The sequence below is a fragment of the Mya arenaria genome, chromosome 1 (assembly GCF_026914265.1).
Source record: "Mya arenaria isolate MELC-2E11 chromosome 1, ASM2691426v1".
Lineage (NCBI taxonomy): Eukaryota > Metazoa > Mollusca > Bivalvia > Myida > Myidae > Mya > Mya arenaria.
Genome location: NC_069122.1, coordinates 23,460,116 through 23,475,118, shown reverse-complemented (window position 1 = coordinate 23,475,118; position 15,003 = coordinate 23,460,116). Strand labels below are relative to the sequence as shown.

Here is a 15,003-nt window from a genome sequence, read left to right as displayed (position 1 = left end):
TTTCTTGCAAATTGATCATCTTGAGCACAGTTGCTTCAACTAAGGCCTACGTTTTTAATTTTGAGTACAACATTGAACTTTGGACCATGTGTACTGTTTTAAAAAAGCCCATCTGTTAATGTTATGCTTCAGTTATCTTGATTGTGTCATTTTGGCGTATTTATTATGCAACTGGAATGAAATTTTGACCACGAAGTTGTTCTGCAAACAAACATTAACGATGAGATTGCCAGGTGACCTTTTCATCAATTTTTCAAAGCTACAGCATTAAGATGAATAATTATGTTTGGAAAATAAATATCAAGCTTAGATATTTGGTTTGAAGCATTGTCTAATTGTCCTCACCTAAGAGTGTTTAAATTATGCTTCTATATTCAAGATTAGGTTCCGATGATTTTCTGTGTTTATAAGAGAAAGGACTTAGTTCTTTACTTGCAGCAGACCGAACAATGTCACCGTCCATCAGCACTTTCAGTGCTTTGATTTTATAAGGAATGCATTTCGATCAGCATATTAATCATCGTCATATATTTTTACATACTAATTATGTACAAACTGGACAAACTTTTTTTATAAAAAAATCACATTGAGGAAGATTGCCAGTAGCAGCAAGATACCAAGTTTAAACTACCAAAATAACATTAACTTAAATAATATAAATGGAAAAATAATTGTGTAAATAAGTTTGAAAAAATAAACCAACGTTGTAACTTATCATTCATACGGTGATATGGATACTGTACTGTACATGTAAGCAATACGTACAAACTTTGTACACGATGCATGCCAAATGCATAGTAGGCCGTAAAACAAGAAGTTGGGGGGGGGGGAATTCACCATATCTTGTCGATACAGCCGCCTATGATCAATGCTGTGTCGATAATACATTATGTGCAATCTTTCTTTATATCGGTATATAAAATAGTGGCAGTTAGCCTACTTGTATTGATTATCTCCCTTGTTTAATCCCTTAGATACATGACGCGACGATGTAAATAAACTACCCGGATACGAACGATTAAAGTGAAACCTGAAGAAATTGATTAACAATGTCGTGGAATTACACACAAGCTCCACAGTCCAATCAACAACAGCAGCAGTATTATCAACAGAACCACCCGCAGTATGCAGGACATGGGCAGAGTGAACACTACGGCAATTACGGAAACTTTTATCAACAGAATGTATTCCAAACGAATGCATGGCAGGTAAATATTGCTTACATTCACGCTCGATATGTTATTTATGTAATACACCAAAAAATATTTGTGAAACTATTTTGTTGATGCAGGGAGGGAAGGGGAAGTTACTTTAATCATGGTCATGTATATAACTCGATATATCAGGTCGGGATGGCTCATAGGTAGTGTCTGCCTCTTGACCAAGAGGTCCTTGGTTTGACTCCCGGTCGGGTAACATTCTTGTTGCCTCTCAAATGGACACTCAGTACTGGTGAATTTGACCCAGCAAGCGGACTTGACAGTGTTTAAATAAGCTGTTAGCTGTCTACACAATTGAGCTAAAATATAAACTTAAACTGAAAAAAACCCTGCTCAGTTGCATAGTGCAACTCCCTGTTCCAGCTACAGTAGTGAAAATTCAACATGAGTTGGCTGTACAGTACCAGGGTATACATACATGTACAATGCATTAAATATTGATAGAGCTAAGGATATTTCTTTACTTTTTGAGCACTTTAATTGCATTTATAAATGGTTATTTAATAAACATATATATATTTCCTAAACGTTTAAAAAACATTGAGGTTATTCCTTTTAAACAATTTAGTGTGTTTATTTATAAATTAAAATTATTATATAAATAGTATTTTTACGAAGATACATCTGCGATTAAAAATACATTTACCTTTTTTTGTGTGTGTCCCTTTTACATAGTCTAAAATAATAGAAATTCGAAAGGGATTCTTTGAATCCCTAAACGTCTAAATGTTTTTGTCAAATAACAGGCGGAGATGATAAATATTAAAATGGTTTAGATAAGTATTTGATTCTTGAAATGGATTTTTCACTTTATTCAATGTGATATTCACATTTTATCATGTAATTGCAAAAGAAGTTATCACAAAATAAGCATTAAATTTACTGATAAACTGGTCTTACCCCTTTAATTAAATTCGTTAAACAGAGCTTCAAATGAAACACAGTTTTGCATAGGTGAACTGCATACAAAACTGTTGTCTGTTTCATGTACATTCCGTAATGAGTTGTATGTATATGTATGTATTTTTTTAGACCTTGCGGTCAAGGATAACCCGTGAAAGTGCAAGCACTTATTTCCAACGGGGTTCTTTGTTTTTGCTGAAGGGACAGCACGCTGAAGAGACAGTGGTGGGATACAAGGAAGTCCGGAAGCGATACCCTAGCTCTTTTTCGAAGAGACCCCTTGGTTCCTTTACGTGCTCGGTGTAAAGCACCGAAACACGGGGTACAACTTTCCTGGGTTAAACCAGTACTGAGTACACCACTTTTCCAAGCACTACCCTTTAAATGCCGAGCGCCAGGCAAAGGAGCTATTTGTACCAATTTTTAACGTCTTTTGGTATGACGCGGACAGGGATCGAACCCCCGCCCCCCCCCCCCTTCGCCCCCCCCCCCTTCGCCACCCCCCCCCTTCGCCCCCCCCGCCCCCCCCCCCCCGCTCCGTAGGCGGACACTTATCCACTAGGCCACGGAGACGGTTTAAGTTGACAGTAAGAATAAAAACACACCTTAAGCTCATAATTGTTCGTTGGACATTAACTATAATAATAATAGCTTACACTTAGATACATGTGCCCAGTAACTGCTAAACACCAAAAAATGCATAAAAAGATAGACGTTACTCGAATCTCATTTTGTTAACCAGTTTATCATGTGTACTTAATGAGGTGGAATCCGCGCACCATGACTACTTAATATGTTAGTGGTACTAATCTATACAACAGCTAGGTGACAGTTCTCGGCACTTTTAAGCATGTTTTAGGTATTATATATTTATCTTACCGAAAATGGTTCTCGAATATTTAAATAGATAGCTAGATAACTATCTCGACAATTTTATATGGTATTCATGAAACAATACGCGAACGTTATCAAGTTACGGCAGTAATATGCCACCATAGTTTTGTGTTTTGATGTTGGGGGAATAACACTTATTCAGAAGTGCCTTCTCATTTTTGATGCCTTATTTCTTTAAATTAACATTTGACCGTGACTCAACGCATGGTTGTACCAACTCAGACCATGTGGTGGTGTTAGTAGTTTATACTCCGGGTCTCGGCGTTAGCTCATTGAAGGGTCCCAAATAATGAAAAAAATTCAAGTTCATCTCTTATAAATCAATTGAAATGTCAAGGGATTACTTAACGAGGGAATATACAAGTTGTTCGAGGTGCTCATTTGGTTCATGCTAATTGTATTTATAATTGATAAAAACATTTCATATTCAAGAAAAAGGAGCATTTCATCATTTTACTTAAAGTTCTTTATTTAAGTTAACCAATGCGAGCAGAAAGATGATTGGATATGGAAATAAAGAGCTGTAAGAAAAAACGAAACACAAGTAATTAAAGGGGGTTCTATAATAGAGTCTGTCTCAACCATATACACTTTCCGAACTTTTATCAATGAAATGTATATGAAAAAAGTGACCAAAGTCCTTATATTGATATCCGTTTTGTTGTTTATTTGGGAATTGTTTGTTTTGTTCAGTGGACCAAAGTTTGAGGTGTTCATTAAGTATTCGTTTAAAGAATTTGTCGATAAAAAGCAGTAGCGTGATTGGTGTTCAACTCTTACACAAATGCGTTGGTTTGCTTGTGTATAGGAAATAAAACTACTGTTTTGCAGCCGTTTGGAACGTATGATGCTTCCAGTATAAGCGTACATAATGTTTTTAGTACGACTTAAGAGTCTGCCCTCCGTGTATTGAGTGTTCATTAACTATTTGTTGATTTCCCGGTGCCTTTAGTTTCTTGAGGTTTCGCAGCGCACTATCAAGTTTATTTGGCTGTACTGTCTTCGAGAGAATGTCATCTTGAAAGAAGTCGCTGAAAGTTTTGTACTTGTTTCTTATGTCCATCATGGAACTTCATGTCGTAATTTGGGGGTGTTTCGGAGTGAATACTTCTACATAATAATGTCCAGGCATTAGCAATTCCAATTGGCTCTCGCAACGTAATATTGTTGTGTTCGATTTCGTTTACTGATTCTTTTTGTGTATTTTGTTCTGAGCAGACGTATATCACAGGCAGCTGCTGTATTTGGGTCATCTTAGAAAATGAAGGATACAGATTTTTATTGCATCATTTTGCGTAATAATGAACTGCCGTTGTGCTTGTTTATAACGGGCATTAACATATTCACCTTTCTTTGTGATAGCTCCGTTATTCAAGCATTCATTTCTCGCAATTATTTGATTGCCATGTACCGTTTCATGTCATTATTCCAGTACGGTTTAACATGGGCATTGAATTTACTGATGGGCAATGCTTAAGATGCTCTTTTAATTCATTTTATCATGTGCTCATACAGCAATTCAATGTCGTTTGCTCTGTGTGATTAGTGCAGCAGTATCTAGGCATATGAGGTAGGCGTGAAGAAGGTCTACATGATTGCAAATGTCAGTTTCTTTGCATTTATTTCAAGTAATGGTTTTGTAGTTTTCTCGAAAACTGACATTTGAATCTTTAATTTCGTAGGAAGTGGATATTGGTCGGATGTAACACAACATGCGTCCTCAATAACTTCGTGATGTTTTATAAGGTCTTGTTGCCACGCGCCTGTAATGATATAATCCAATGTTTTCTTTGTCGGTCTAAATGAGTATTTTATGTTCTCTGTGGTTGGGACACATTAAATATTCTTATGTGTTAGGAATGCAGTAAGATAGTAGGCTCGGAGTTTAGTCCTTTGAAAGTTATCGGACGTGACGTCAACATAAGGTCACCACCTATGAGAACGATGCCTTCCGGTAATAATATAGTGAATATCACTTGAATACTTGCATTTGATCGGCGTAGTCAATTGGATCTCATAAATGGCTGATGGCATATACGTTGCAAAAATAAATACTGGTGTCATGTCGCTAGCCTGGTGTCATGTCGCTAGCATATAAGTTCAGACCACATATGTTTCGACAGTCAGGCAATAGGATAGTTTTACTGAAAAATAAGGCAAGGACTGTTAATACGTGATGACAACACCTCCCTTTCCCCATCTTGATTTAAATACGGTTCACTGCAACACACTGTAATGCACCAGTCAATTGTAACCACGCCCCCCCCCCCCTGGTCCGGGGGTGTACCGGGGATAGCCGGGGAAATGGGCCGTGTTTTCACCTTTCAGGTGGCCCCGCAGTGCCGGGTGAATGCGGTGGTTTTGTCTTCACTTTAAATATTGCAGGGAATGGGCCTTACCTAGGGTCCCTGGGGTGTGGGGGCATTTGGCGGGAATTTTACCATCTGTTCGTGTCCGCACGGCGGGGATTTTAGCCGGGGTTGGCTGGACCGAAAGTCAAAGTCCCCGCTATTCCCCGGACCCTGGGTTGCAATTGACTGGTGCATAAGTGCATCATATTTGCTGTTTGTTGGTAAAAAGCTTTGAATGCTTCGCGAAGAAGTGGAGGTGTATCTGCTTACATTAAAACTGATCCAATGAAGGATAATTTCATCACCATAATATGCTATGGTTGTACCGATTGTATAGTGTTAGTATGAAAGGTTAAAAGAGTCAAAATCCAATCCGCGTATTGATTATTTAAATATTGTTGTTTGACATTTCTTTCTGCGGACACTATCTTTTCTTTTAACATATGTGATCGTCAGAAAACCGTGTCTTTACGCTAAACTGTTTGTTGTTACATCTAATTTTGTCATTTCTAATCACATTTTAGAAAATAGTTATTCCCCATCGAGGCAAACGTTAATATATTTAGTTAACTCCCATTTGCTGATTTGGGAAACCTTATTTGATCTTTCTGTTCTTTATGTTATCAAAAATGAATGTGCCGATATTTCAATTGATATGAGTAAAATTCATTTGATAGTTTACACTAGCTAAACGTACAGGTGCAATTTTCTTCGTGCTAATTGCTATATAACGCTTTCCGCTTTAAGCTATTCCGCTTGTTTCATTCTGCTTGTTTCATTCGAACTTTCGGCTAGAATTTGTTTGTTGGCTCTATCCGGTCACTATTAGCAACACCACAACAGAAATATTAACTACTATTAGCAACACTCGACGGACATATTAGTTCATATTAGCAACACCACCACCCGACATATTAAAAAACATTGCCGTTTCGCCGTCAGCATCGGTTCACTGTCTGGACACTGTCTGACCTCTGTCGGATCGCATTCGAGATAATTTGGACGCTGTCGGGACAGATTCGGGTGTTTTTTACCATGCAAAAGATACAAATCGGATCAGAATCGGATTGAGAATTCGGCTGGAAACGACTGAATCGGGACGCTTCCTGAACAATATCAGATTGTTGTCGTTATTTTTTTTATTTCCAGCCTCGAATCAAAGGATCTTGATCAGTCTGTTGACAAATCGAGAATGATTTTATCAAGGACAGCACTAAATCGTGAATGAATGTGTGAATGAGGCATTAAGAGAATTTTGATGTGTTCATGAAGGATGCTATCATCACCCGCTGCTTTATCATGTCGTATTGATTTAACGGCTTTAATAATTTCCTGTTCATTAGATTACGTTTTTTTTCTTCCTCTAAATTTTAAATATCTGCATTTGCCTGCATGATTCCTTCTCATTGCAAAGTATCATCGTTTCCAATGTAAGCTATTTCAATGTCTCATAGATCTACATTGGCAAGATATAAAGCAGCGCACTAATGTCAACTTAGCGGGTCCGCAAAATAGGCGGATTTCAAACTGAAGACGTTTGATGGGTTGATACACAATACATTTTTTTGTAAAAATGGGGCTCAATGGTTTCCATGTATCCAAATCCACACGGATCTGTCGGCGACGATAAAGTAACCCAGCCCGTTAATTATAAAGTTGGCCGGCAATTAATATTTTAAAGAGTTCCCACTTTGTCCCTTGTGTCGGTTCCTTTTTACTCTCCGACCTTTTTAAGCCAGTAGATCGGGTAGCGCTTTCTTCATAGTCCTTACAGAATACACTAGTATCTCCGACAGCTCTTACATTGTCATCGCCGTATAAAATAACATTCTTTTTGCAAAGAATTTCACTAACCGTCAGAAACGTTTTGTTCTATAAAGACGGTCTCTCTGTCTTGTGTAAATTTTTCTATTGCTTATAGGTCCATTATCAGTATCTTAGTTATATGTTATATCCTCATATTGTGTTTTAATTTCTCATTTTGCATCACAGAATGTCACAGTAAATAACCAAACTATTAGATTATTATTAAATTGTAAAGAGTAAAAACGGGCGTTAATACGTCTGACTTACTTAACGCCGTACCTTGCGACGAACTCTGTTTGTTTGATAATTCTGAATAGCAGGGGGCGTTACATACACATATATGTTGAAAAATATGTGTTTTGAACATTTTCCTCCCTTTAATAAAACAAATAGTGCACCTTGCATATTTTTGTGCGCGTGCGCAATGTGCTTAAGGATAGATCATAAAGTGTTTAAGGTTTTCCGTTTTGACATACCATAGTAACTGTTTCTTGTGGAGATAAATACTTAGTTTAGTATCATATTAAAGGGTACAGAATGGCATTTTGTTTCTTCAAGTACTGACTGGGGCAAAGTGATTTGATTGGAATGAACTCCTGCTTTGATGTCATTTAACCTGTACAAAATTTAGTGACAATTAGTGGAAACCGGACGATATGGACCTTACACTATAACTTTAATTTGGGGAATTTGGGGAATAAGTGCTGTAAAATTGAACATGTGGCAAAGTAAAGCCCCTTTTTGCATAAACGTTTATATACTCAGTGCTTCACGGTGCCTTTTTGCATTAACACTTGTATAATTAGTGCTGTAAGATACCATGTGTCTCAATACTTCCTTGTTGCATTAACGTTTGTATACTTGTTGCTGTAAGATACCATGTGTCTCAATACTTCCTTGTTGCATTAACGTTTGTATACTTGTTGCTGTAAGATACCATGTGTCTCAATACTTCCTTGTTGCATTAACGTTTGTATACTTGTTGCTGTAAGATACCATTTGTCTCAATACTTCCTTGTTGCATTAACGTTTGTATACTTGTTGCTGTAAGATACCATGTGTCTCAATACTTCCTTGTTGCATTAACGTTTGTATACTTGTTGCTGTAAGATACCATGTGTCTCAATACTTCCTTGTTGCATTAACGTTTGTATACTTGTTGCTGTAAAATACCATGTGTCTCAATACTTCCTTGTTGCATTAACGTTTGTATACTTGTTGCTGTAAAATACCATGTGTCTCAATATAACTCCTTGTTTCATTAACGTGTGTATACTTAGTGCTATAAGGTACCATGAATCTTACTTACTGATGTTTCACATATCTTACGACACATTTATCATTTGCAGCGTATTTTTCCAATTCGAAATCTATTAGGTTTATCTACCCAGTAAGTCTAAAAAATAGCATTGTTATATTTATCGACACTTGATCATAACGTGACTTGCATATGCTAAATATTTACAATTCATGGTTTCCCAAAACGGACCTTTGAAAATGATCAATACTGCTTAATATGACAGCGAGATGGCTGAACGCTTATTGGCAGGTTAGTGTGTGAAAACGATCCCGTGAGTTGCAAGGTGTTCGGAAAATATCCATTCCGCGCTTTATTTAAATTGGTAAACCATTTAGCGCTATTTTTAAAAGGAGATACTTCGCTGAGACAGCTCGAAGGGCAACGTGATGTTGCGTTTATTCTTTAAATAATGTAAAATTATGTATTATCGGCCAAATACTGGATCGTATTGACAATTAAAGGCTTGTTTTAAGGAAATTCGGTATTTGCCGATTTTGGGACCATCTGGTGTCTAGTCCCATTGCTCTTACGTGGACCATCTGGTGTCTAGTCCCATTGCTCTTACGTGGACCATCTGGTGTCTAGTCCCATTGCTCTTACGTGGACCATCTGGTGTCTAGTCCCATTGCTCTTACGTGGAGCATCTGGTGTCTAGTCCCATTGCTCTTACGTGGAGCATCTGGTGTCTAGTCCCATTGCTCTTACGTGGACTATCTGGTGTCTAATCCCATTGCTCTTACGTGGATCACGGAGACGAGAATAAGAGAAACACACAATGCATGAACATCCTAATACAGTGTGTGTACCACATGATAAATTGCGTCATAAATGCTACGTCGGAAGGCAATATTTTGGTTTGAAAAAAGACTTTAAACAAAGATAACTTCACTATTTCTTCACCATTTTAAATGAAACAAAGCGCAGTCTACGCCGCTTACAGTGCCCCACCTTCGTTTTTTTTACCAGAGTTTGATTGCGAGTTTAGTTTCTTAAAACACTTCGACAAACCTTTTCACAATACGGCCGTCTGACGGAGCACTGTCATAACATTATTTTGGAAACAGGTTTGTCGGAGTGTTTGATGAAACTAAGGACCTCATCATATTTCGGAAATAATACAAATGCGGGACTCTTTAAGCGGCATAGACTGCCCTTTGTTTCTTTTAAAATGGTGTTGTAAATGAAAAGTTATCTTCGATTTAAGTCTTCATTTTAAGCAATTTTTTTGCCGTCCGACGTAGCATATATGACGTTATTTATCACGTGGTATACACACACTGTAATATACATGTATATATGCACTGGATATTGATATTTTGCCAGTGCATTTATACGTGTTTGTTTGGATGTTCATTCGTTGGTTCTCTTATTCTAAGATAAACTTTATGATACTTCAGGCATATAATATGAGTGCGGAAGATGAGCTGGCGAATCTGTTTGCACACTACGTGAACAAATCCGAGGCCAACACGGTGAGTACATTTGATTGCACACATTTGCCCTTCGTGAGTTAGTATATGTTAACCCAGTGTCACTACGGTCAACACGGTGACAAATCAGAGGCCACCACAGTGAGTAAATATGTAATCACATGGCAATACATCAACAAATTTAAGGCCAACATGTTGTATGAATATGTTCTTACTCTTTGGCATTAGGTCAAACAATTCGAGGCCAAAACTATTCTGTTGGAATACCATGTTGTTATGCAAATCCAAGGCCAACAAAGTGACTACTCACGTATGTGTTTGCTTTTAAAAGTTTATCCACCGGATAAAATCTCTCGGTAAAAACTACATGTTTATAACAGTTTTAAAACACTTTTTGAATAAATGCCCTTTTTCGTTCAATCTACTAAGCTCGGCTTAGACTGATTTCGTTTAAACCTATTTTTGGCAATTATATAAAAAAAGCTTACTGTTGTGGTAAGGCAACAGGTCAAACCACCTGATTGTTTCCATATTTGACTAGCTGCCATCGAGTTCGCTCTATATGATCAAAATGCGTATTTAAAATAATAGACACGTAATTTTCGACCGCAATTACATCCTTGATGGTTATTTTTGTGAAAAACACAACGCCGTGAGTGATGCATTTGATTAATGACGATTACTAGTATTATAGTGCCGACGTGTATGTATTGCTTGTTCTAGTGGTGCATAACAAAGGTCGTGTATTTCAGAGATCACAGGGCATACAGTCAGAAGATTTGTGCAGCATTTTGAACGAGACGCAATCCATACGGGCTTACTATGGCAGTAAGTTTCATATCATTACACTATTTGTTTTCAACGAGATACACGTACCCGTAAATACATGGAAAAACGCTTAATTGCCAGCGCCGGGTCATGTTTACGGTGGGTAAGTAAAAATCAAAAGTAGCTAGCCCGCTGTGCAAGTGAAAATGTTTTATACCACAGTAATTTTGAAAGTTTAATACCTTAGAACCCCTCATATCTCACTCAGAACATGTTTAATGAGTTGACGTACTTCGTTGTTCGGTTGGGGCCATCACACTCACCTATGAAACTGAGAATAGTTTTAGTTAGGGTTGACATTTTGTGAGCAAACTTTGTATGTATTTAGAGTTTAATGAGACCTTTCATGGGTTTGATTATGGGGCCCCTAGGGTTAAAGTTATAGCCATTGTTTCCAAAAATCGGAAAACGGTTGAACTGAATACCTTTAGTTAGGGTTGACATATTGTGACCAAGATTTGTATGTAGGAATAGTTTTAAGGAGACATTTCATGGGATTGTGTTCTGGGCCCCTTAAGGTCAAGGTGATGTCATTGTTACTAAAAATGAAAAAAATGGTTGACACTGAATTGCTTTAGCTTGGGTTGAAATATTGTTACCAAACTTGGTATTTAGGAAAGTTTATGGATACCTTTCATGGGACTGCATTTGGAGCTCCTAGGGCCAAGATCAAGGCCATTGTCACCTGAAATAGGAAAACGATTGAAACTGAATATCTTTAGTTAGGGTAGACATATTGTGACTACGCTAGGTATTTAGGAAGCGTTTATGGAGAACTTCCATTGGATTGCGATTGGGGCCCTTATGGTCAAGGTCAAGTCACTGTTACTAAAATAGAAAAATAAGGTTGAAACTGAATATCTTTAGCTTTGGTTGACACATTGTGACCAAACTTGGTTTTAATGAAGAGTTTATGGAGACCTTCCATTTGATTGCGCTAAGGGCCCCAATAGGTCTAGGTCGGTGTCACTGTTACTAAAAATTGAAATACGGTTGAAACTGAATACCTTTAGTTTTGCTTGACATATTGTGACCATACTTGGTATATATGAAGTTTTTGGAAACATTTTTGGGGGATTGGGTTTTGAAGTCCCTTGACAATATAAACGAGTTATATAGTCAAGGGCATTGGAACTAAAAATAGAAAAAAGGTAGAAACTTAATATATTTAGTTTAGCTTGACATATTGTGATTTTTTTATAAAGCAAGAGTTTATGGATTTTCCTTTCCTGTAATATTTGTTTCTTTTGTATGCGCGGATATTTCTTTAAATTGTGAGCTACTTTAAAACAATACAGACCAACAATCAATTGATAGTCACGGATAACAGGCTGTGATGGCGATAGTACTAACTAGTACATCGGTCTGATATTGTTTTTGACACTAGCAAGTCATGGTTTACATGGCTAATTTCATTCTGAGGTATGTAGCTTTTTGTTAAATTCTAGGATAACCATAGTTCTCAGCGACGGTTCCAGGACTAAATGGAGGGGCACAACTAATTATAAACATATCAAACTTATTTTGAATGCATTATTTAAATCATATAATGACATGGAATTAACATTTGTCTTCACTGTCAATAATGTTTGGCAGATAAATTGAATTAAAAAGATATCATTAACTAAGATAAACATTTCAAAAAAACTTAGGATGTCATTGTTATAAATTTAAGTTAACTGAATTAAAAACAACTTGACAACACATTCCAAAAAAGGTTTTAAATAAATTATAATGAATTAATTTACAAAGGCTCTAACATAATTCAGAGAACGAGACGATAATAAAGGCCGAAATGGAAAGTTTTAAAGCGGCAACGTTTTGAATTTACACTTTTGTTTAATGCACGTCATGCACATCTTGTTGGCACAGAATGACATTATTAAAAGCAATGACGAAAATATAATGTGCACATGTTAACAGTTTAAAACAACTTATATTTCTGGAATATGATATATTTTATAAACAGTAAACTTATGCGTATAACTGCAGCCATAGTTGTCTACTTTTGATCAGCTGTCTGTGTAAAATGCGGCGCCAATTTTTTTTTTATCGAATGTCATTTTTCGTTTTTCGTTTCGAATACTATATCATACTCGATAATCAGGTTGTTTATTTGCTCAAATGCTGACATAAAATTTAAATTGTGACAAACAAGTTATTTTTACAGTTAAATCAATATAGATGTGCCCCAAAAACTTTACTTGCCCGTCTGCTGGGGGGGGGGCATGGGCCCTATGTGCCCCCCGATAGATCCGCCACTGGTTCTGTAGGTGTTTGCAATGGTGTTCTTTTCAAAAGTCGTTTGATTGCTGAGAAAATTAGATTAAGCTATCGGCAGCATTGTATGTAAGTACTAGTCTTTTCATTTTTAGGCAAATCTTTGATCGATTAGCTGTTGTTGATGTCGTTCGCGAGTCGTGACCGTCTTCTGCTCTGTAGTATTTAAAGAGATGATTTTTTGAACGATTAGTGTTGGATCCGTGGTCTATTGGTAATACATTTGCATGGCAACCCAGGGGTCGCAAGTTCCATTCCCCGCCGCTCCACTAAAGATACTAATCGTCATCCGGAAAGGACGTTAAATGGGGGTCCCGTGTGACAGTGCTATATACTGGTGCACGATAAATAACAGAACCTGGGTATCTCTAATTAGGGTTACATTCTGTGCACTATGCTCTAACAACCTAAAATGAGTAACGCTCTTATCGGAGCACTCGCCGATTGGGCAAGGCCTGAGTGCGAGTATAAAAAAGCTTACACACCAACGTTTGATAGAGGGGGACGATAAATGGGGGTCCTGTGCGACAGTGCTATTCACTGGTGCACATTTAAGAACCAGGATAGCTCTACTTGTAACATTTAAGGTAGTACACTATACACAGTTTGCTGAATTTTCACATATGTTAGGAATTCCAAGGATATTCTGAAACTTGTACTTACTTATAATACTTGTTATTTTGGCAGGAAAGTATTTACATTTCTTATACATGTAAAGAAGATATTCCCAATAATACACTTTATATGGGCGTGGTACGATTTATTAACCCCAAGGCCATGTAGTCATTATATGATATGTATAAGATATTTGGGTTTCCAAAATGACGTTGCGTTCACATAAAATGTGGCGCGCTTTTATGTAAAGCTACTCTTAAGTGTCTTGCTGAATCCCTTTTAGGCATATAATAAAATGAATTGTTTCAGTGTAAGATCGCAATAAATATCACATCTTTAACATCAAAGGTATACGCCAATCGTGAAATATAGCTTTTGGTGTTCAATCGGTGAAATATATTATGATCTTACACTGAAGCAAATAATTATTCTCCATGTCATATGCCTTCTTTCAATATATGTAAATGATGTATATTGGACATAAAACGTCTACAATAAAAGCGTTTTTAGAAAACAAAAGCCTACGGGTAACGAATGCTTGTTGTTTGAGGCATGTACATGGGCCCTGCACTCGAAAACTGGGATCGAACCGGCACTTTAGAGGACTGGACTGAAATGAGACGTTAATACTAATACTAGTAACTGAAAACACGGTGCTTTACATTTCAGTTAATTGGAGTCGCGAATTATGTAGGTAAGCACCACTTTGTATTTCTTTTGTTGCTATTTGCTAATGTTACGTTATTATTTTGTGACTGGAAAAGTATTTGAGTGTATATCAAAATTTTGTGGAACTTCATCATTGAAATAATCCATGTAATTTCACCACTATTGATCAGGGCCCACGTTTACGAACGGTCTGTTTTACCACTATTGACCAGAGCCCACGTTTACGAACGGTCTATTTCACCACTACTGGCCAGGGCCCACGTTTACGAACGGTCTGTTTCACCACTATTGGCCAGGGCCCACGTTCACGAACGGCCAGTTTCACCACTATTGGCCAGGGCCCACGTTTACGAACGATCTGTTTCACCACTATTGGCCAGGGCCCACGTTTACGAACGGTCTGTTTCACCACCATTGGCCAGGGCCCACGTTTACGAACGGTCTGTTTCACCACTTTTGGCCAGGGCCCACGTTTACTAACGGTCTGTTTTACCACTATTGGCCAGAGCCCATGTTTACGCACGGTCTGTTTCACCACTATTGGCCAGGGCCCACTTTTACGAACGGTCTGTTTCACCACTATTGGGCAGGGCCTACGTTTACGAACGGTCTGTTTCACCACTATTGGCCAGGGCCCACGTTTGCGAACGGTCTGTTTCACCACTATTGGCCAGCGCCCACGTTTGCGAACGGTCTGTTTCATCACT

General features: G+C 37.6%; 1 protein-coding gene across 1 annotated transcript in view; it reads left to right on the top strand.

The window, feature by feature from the left end:
- Nucleotides 1–974: 974 nt before the first annotated feature.
- The window catches only part of LOC128206740 (sorcin-like), a 39,775-nt gene continuing 25,746 nt past the window's right edge, over nucleotides 975–15,003 (top strand). Inside the window, exons 1-4 of the mRNA XM_052909449.1 lie at nucleotides 975–1,208; nucleotides 9,872–9,946; nucleotides 10,657–10,732; nucleotides 14,297–14,321. Coding sequence (XP_052765409.1) covers nucleotides 1,050–1,208; nucleotides 9,872–9,946; nucleotides 10,657–10,732; nucleotides 14,297–14,321 — 335 coding nt within the window. The 5' untranslated portion in view covers nucleotides 975–1,049. The remainder of the gene's footprint in view (nucleotides 1,209–9,871; nucleotides 9,947–10,656; nucleotides 10,733–14,296; nucleotides 14,322–15,003) is intronic.